This window comes from Danio aesculapii, chromosome 8 (genome assembly GCF_903798145.1).
Source record: "Danio aesculapii chromosome 8, fDanAes4.1, whole genome shotgun sequence".
Taxonomy (NCBI): domain Eukaryota; kingdom Metazoa; phylum Chordata; class Actinopteri; order Cypriniformes; family Danionidae; genus Danio; species Danio aesculapii.
The window spans coordinates 3,430,684-3,437,285 of record NC_079442.1 but is presented as its reverse complement, the minus strand read 5'-3'; the positions used below and the strand labels follow the sequence as shown (position 1 = coordinate 3,437,285).

The window sequence follows — 6,602 nt, the reverse complement described above, 5'->3', positions numbered from 1 at the left end:
ATGTAAAAGGTTTGTCTCAAAGTGATTATGAATAGTGGTTGACTGATATGGCCTTTTTTGAAGGCCGATGTCTTGGAAAGCAGATATTTAGCAGATATACACTCACCGGCCACTTTATTAGGTACACCGTACCGGGTTGGGCCCCCTTTTGCCTTCAGAACGATTAATTTTGCTTTGCCTGCAGCAATTACAGGTTAATTTTGGTTCCCTGAATCACCAAGGACCCTGATTTCAGCTTAAAAAATCATCTTTAATGCTCTAGTGATTAAAAAATACAGCTAATTCTTGGATGACCTGAGGGTGAATAAATTAACAGCAAATATTTCTGGCTGAACAATCCCGTCAAATGTACAATGACACTGAATCACAATAAATTAATTTGTTGCCTGCATTACACTAGAAGTACCATTGTAGTTTTAGTGATGCGCTTAAATATATATATGTACTTTACTCTCTTTTCACTTGTTCCAAACTGTTTATTTCTTCTGTCGAAGAAAAAAGTAGATACTTTGAAGAATGTTGAAAAAAAGCAGCCGTTTTAGCCAACATTTTTTTTTAAATAGTGTTTTTGTGTGTTCAACAGAACAAAGAAGTTCAAACTATTTTGGAACAAGCAGAGTGTGACATTTGTACCTTTCTATTTTTGGGTGAAGTATCAATTTAAAGGAACACCCCACAATTTGTTTTATTTGTTGGATATAGGCTCATTTTACAACTCCACTAGATTTAAACAGTTGATTTGTGCCATTTTTGAAGCCGATCTCTCTTTAAGCACTTTTAGCTTAGCATAATTCATTGAATCAGATTGGACCATTAGCATCACACTCAAAAAAAAGTTTTGATGATGTTCTTATTTCAAGCTTGACTCTTGTGTAGTTATATGCTAGGACAGACTGAAAATGAGAAGTTACTATTTCATAGACGAATATGACTACGACTCTCATTCTGGTGTAAACTTTGATGCCGTACCATGGCTGCAGCAGGGACAATGATAACATGCAGTGCTCTTATGTAGTTAGCTAGCTGGGAACTGTACTGTATTTGTTTGTTTTTTCATTTTTGACAGAGATGCTAACGGTTTAATCTGATTCAATTATTTATGCTAAGCTAAGCTAGTGCTCCTGCCACAAATCAAATGAGCAAACATAAAGACAACCTGGAGAAGTCACCCCCCTTAAGCCCTGCGATGTAAAAAACGATCAGTTACTTTACTTTAAAAAAGTGAGTAAACCTGTTACCTTAAAAGCAACAAGTTAATTTTACTTTTAAAAAGTCAGTGAACCTTTTTAATAATTATTAGGCAATGAGTATTTTTAATTTTTTTTTAAGTTAACTAAATACTTTTTACAGCGTACAGTCATTAGTTTTTAAAGGAGATGCTAACGGTCCAATCTGGTACAATGATTTAAGCTAAGCTAAGCTAAAAGTCCTCCTTCCGCAAATCAAGTGAGCAAACATACAGGCACTATGATTATTATTTACTTTAAAATAGTTAATAAACCCGTTACCTTAAAACAAACAAGTTGATTTTACTTAAAAAAGTCAGTAAAAATCAGTAAACTTCTTTTTATTAAAAGTTAACTTTTAGAATTATGCGCATCATTTGTTTATTTAATAATTCTGAGACGAGTTTACTCTCTTTTTAAGTAAAGTAAACTAAATGCTTTTTACAGTGTGTGGTGAGTCGTTTTTGAGCCAGATGCTAACGGTCCAATCTGATTCAATGATTTATGCTAAGCTAAGCTAAAAGTGCTACCGCCACAAATCAAGTCAGCAAACATAAAGGCAATCTGAAGAAGTCACTCCCTAAAGACCTGCACTGTAAATAGACATTAGTTAGTTTACTGAAAAAAAAAATAGCAAACCTGTTACCTTCAAACAAACTAGTTGATTTTACTTTGAAAGAGTCAGTAAACCCATTGACTTAACTTTTATAACTATGCATAGTTTATTTATTTTTTTATAGCATTTGCTATAATTATAAGGCAAAGAGTATACTTTTTTATTTATTTATTATTTATTTATTTTTTAAATGTTAACTAAACAATTTTTACAGTGTACGGTCATTAGTTTTTGACCGAGATGCTAACGGTCCAATCTGGTTCAATGATTTATGCTAAGCTAAGCTAAAAGTGCTACCGCCACAAATCAAGTGAGCAAACATACAGCCACTATGATTAGTTACTTTACTTTAAAATAGTTAATAAACCCGTTACCTTAAAAGCAACAAGTTGATTTTACTTTTAAATAAAGTCAGTAAACTTTTAACTTTTTTTTTAAATTAACTTTTATAATTATACACATAGTTTGTTTATTTAATAATTATAAGGCAACGAGTTTACTCTCTTAAACCTAGTGCTCACATCGTTGCCCTCTGTCTCAAAGACGTCGAAAAGCAGCGTGATGCGGTACTGCGTCGGCGCCACCAGCTGCCAGATGCAGTTCTTGTTGGGTGGGTACTCTTTGGGCCAGCCTGGACTGGTGATGGACCCGTTCAGCTTGGTGATGAAACCACCGCAGGCAGCTGGAGGGGGGAAAAACAACAGAAAAACAAGACAAATGGCAAACTGTAAGACAAATGGCCAACTTTACACAAGAATGTATTATGTAGAGCAATTTATTATGTAAAATCTTATTCAATCTGTTTGGTATCCATGTTAATTCGGGTTAGGACCATATTTAAGCCAAAACCTATTACAGAACAGCATTTGCTTTCCTATCTTAAAGGGATGGTTCACCCAAAACGTACTACTTACCCACCCTCATGTGGTTCTTTAATAAAGTTTTATGAGTTTAGTTTTTATACCTAAAAGAAGATATTCTTTACACTTAAGTGACGTTATAAGGGCATTAATGGGAGCATTCAAAATGTTCTTTGGAAAAGTAACTAAAAAAAAAAATTAAACAGTAATTGATAATGTAATTGAGTAATTGAGACTTTTTGAATGAAGAAACTAGTAACTGTAATTAGTTACTATTTTTCAGTAACTAGCACAACACTGGTTATAATTGTGCTGTCCAACAATGACATTACACGTATTGATAACTAAAAAAAAAAATAAATAAATAAATAAATGAAATAATAATAAAAAAATACAAATAATAATAATAATAATAATAATAAAAAAAAAAATTATAATAATAATAATAATATATAATAATAATAATAATAATAATAATAATAATAAATAATATCAAATAATAATAATAATAATAATAATAATTAATAATAATAATAATAAAAATAATTAAAAACTAATAAAAAAAAAAATAATAATAAAAATAAAAATAATAATAATAATAATAATAATAATATCAAATAATAATAATAATAATAATAATAAAAATATCAAATAATAATAATAATAATAATAAAATAATAATAATAATAATAATAATAATAATAATAATAATAATATCAAATAATAATGATAACAATAATAAAATAATAATAATAATTAAAAAAATAATAATAATAATAAAAATATCAAATAATAATAATAATAATAAAATAATAATAATAATAATAATAATAATAAAAATAATATGATAATAATAAATAATAAAAATAATAATAATAAAAATTTTTACAAAATAATAATAATAATAACAACAAAGTATTTAATAAGAATATTTCCTTCCTTCAGTGTTATTTTAGTGTTCCCTTTATTTTTTGAGCAGTGCATATATTCAGTGTATAAACATTCTTTGTATGAGAAGTAAAATAATTAATTAATACATTAATTAAAATGTTTTTAACGCTGCAAAACAGATGTTCTTTTAAGAACTGTTCACTGAAAGATTCTTTGGGGAGCCATCGCTACTGCCATCACTGTGAAATAAAAATAAATCGAATTCTTTTAAATTATGAGGGGGAAAAACTTTGTGTGTGTGTGTGTGTGTGCGTGTGTGCGCGAAAGCTTACAGTATACACACAGCATACCTAGATTACAAAGCTCTTAAACTCATCAATCTGAGCAGCGTGTTTGTGTAAACCTGCGCATACAGCATACAGTATAAACTAACAAGAGCAGTCCTGTTTTCATTACAAAAACACACGCACACACACAGAACAACCCCAGGCTGTATATCTCATCAAACACCAAGCAGAAAGACAGAGTAGTTTAGTTTAGTGCGGTACAATCCAAATTAACAACCGGATCCCCTACAGCGATCAGCGCTCCGGGAGAGACGTTTCCATGGCTACAAACATGCCATTTAGAAGCCTTTGGACAACCACTGCCTTCAACTTTCAGCTCTGTGTACATTTAAGCCCTCTGTGGGTCTCTATTCCCACAGGACACTCATGCAATAAAGGCTTTCAGCGCGACCTGTTCTGTCAGAAAGAGCAGCGCGATTATAATGATCATGCTGGATTTACTGCTGATATGATGCACAGTAAATATACACTCACCGGCCACTTTATTAGGTACGCCTGTCCAGCTGCTCGTTAACGCAAATTTCTCATCAGCCAATCACATGGCAGCAACTCAATGCCTTTAGGCATGTAGACATGATCAAGATGATCTGCTGCAGTATAAACCGAGCATCAGAATGGGGAAGAAAGGGGATTTAAGTGACTTTGAACGTGGCATGGTTGTAGGTACCAGACGGGCTGGTCTGAGTATTTCAGAAACTGCTGATCTACTGGGATTTTCACGCACAACCATCTCTAGGGTTTACAGAGAATGGTCCAAAAAAGAAAATATCCAGTGAGCGGCAGTTCTGTGGGCGCAAATGCCTTGTTGATGCCAAAGCTCAGAGGAGAATGGCCAGACTGGTTCAACAGTAACTCAAATAACCACTCATTACAACCGAGGTCTGCAGAAGAGCATCTCTGAACACACAACACGTCCAACCTTGAGGCGGATGGGCTACAGCAGCAGAAGATCATACCGGGTGCCGCTCCTGTCAGCTAAGAACAGGAAACTGAGGCTACAATTCACACATGATCACCAAAACTGGACAATAGAAGATTGGAGAAACGTTGCCTGGTCTGATGAGTCTCCATTTCCGTTGCGACATTCGGATGGTAGAGTCAGAATTTGGCATCAACAACATGAACCCATGGATTTATTGTGTCTTGTATAGACGATTCAGGCTAATGGTGGTGGTGTAATGGTGTGGGGGATATTTTCTTGGCACACTTTTAGCCCATTAGTACCAACTGAGCATCGTGTCAACGCCACAGCCTACCTGAGTATTGTTGCTGACCATGTCCATCCCTTTATGACCACAGTGTACCCATCTTCTGATAGCTACTTCCAGCAGGATAACACGCCATGTCATAGGGCGCAAATCATCTTAGACTGGTTTCTTCAACATGACAATGAGTTCACTGTACTCAAATGGCCTCCACAGTCACCATATCCCAATCTAATAAAGCACCTTTGGGATGTGGTGGAACGGGAGATTCACATCATGGATGTGCAGCTGACAAATCTCCAGCAACTGCGTGATGCTATCATGTCAATATGGAGCAAAGTCTCTGAGGAATATTTCCAGTACCTTGTTGAAACTATGACACGAAGGATTAAGGCAGTTCTGAAGGCAAAAGGGGGTCCAACCCGGTACTAGTAAGGCGTACCTAATAAAGTGGCCGGTTAGTGTGTATATACAGTTGAAGTCACAATTATTAGCCCCCTGTATAATTTTTCGACATATTTCTAAACCTAATAGTTTTAAAAACTAATTTCTTTTATAACTAAACTGTTTTTTAGTTTAGTTTAGTTATAACTCATTTCTAATAACTGATTTATTGTATATTTTGCCATGATGACAGTAAATAATATTTTAGTAGACATTAGTCAAGATACTAGTATTCAGCTTGACATTTAAAGGCTTAATTAGGTTATAATTATGTTAATTAGGCAAGTCATTGTATAACAGTGGTTTGTTCTGTAGACTATCCAAAACAAATATAGCTTAAGAGGGCTAATAATATTGACCTTAAAATGGTTTGAAAAAATTAAAAACTGCTTTTATTGTAGCCGAAATAAAACAAATAAGAAGAAAAAATATTATAGGAAATACTGTGAAAAATTCCCTGCTCTGCTCTTCCCTGTTAAACGTAATTTGGGGAATATTTGAAAAAGAATTAAAAAATCACTAATAATTTTGACTTCAACTGTATATATTTATTTTTGTATCGATCTAATGAAATGATTTACAGATCGCGCTCCAGTCTGTCACGATTGAGATGTTGAGTCATCTCGGTGCATGTCTGAACAAACAGATTTCTGCTCAGTATAGCAGCTGCAGGGTACGTGCTGTCCTAGCAACTGCCTCGCGTACTGTATCCACACACATTAGCACACAATTCACCAGCAGACATTAGCTGTTACACAATCTTTTACCTAAGAACGCTTCGACCTTTGCGTGCTTTGCTGGAGAGGAAGATGATAAAAACCACCCCATTCTAGTCGTTGAGATAGCAAGAGTGGTGTTTTGTAAGCGTTGTGCGGAGGAGGGTAAAAAAAAGCCTGTCAGTGTGAGGAAGGCGCTCGTAACATGCTGGCAGGCCCGAAAGTCAATAGCACAAAACAGATGTCGGCGGTTTGTCAACAGCTCAAGCAGGAGTAGTAATTACGAGGACGCAGGAG

The 6,602-nt window shown here is 34.1% G+C and overlaps 1 protein-coding gene across 1 annotated transcript in view; it reads right to left on the bottom strand.

Moving 5' to 3' along the window:
* bmp1a (bone morphogenetic protein 1a) overlaps positions 1 to 6,602 on the bottom strand; it is a 138,912-nt gene that overhangs the window by 24,803 nt on the left and 107,507 nt on the right. The window contains exon 14 of the mRNA XM_056463026.1: positions 2,364 to 2,524. Coding sequence (XP_056319001.1) covers positions 2,364 to 2,524 — 161 coding nt within the window. The remainder of the gene's footprint in view (positions 1 to 2,363; positions 2,525 to 6,602) is intronic.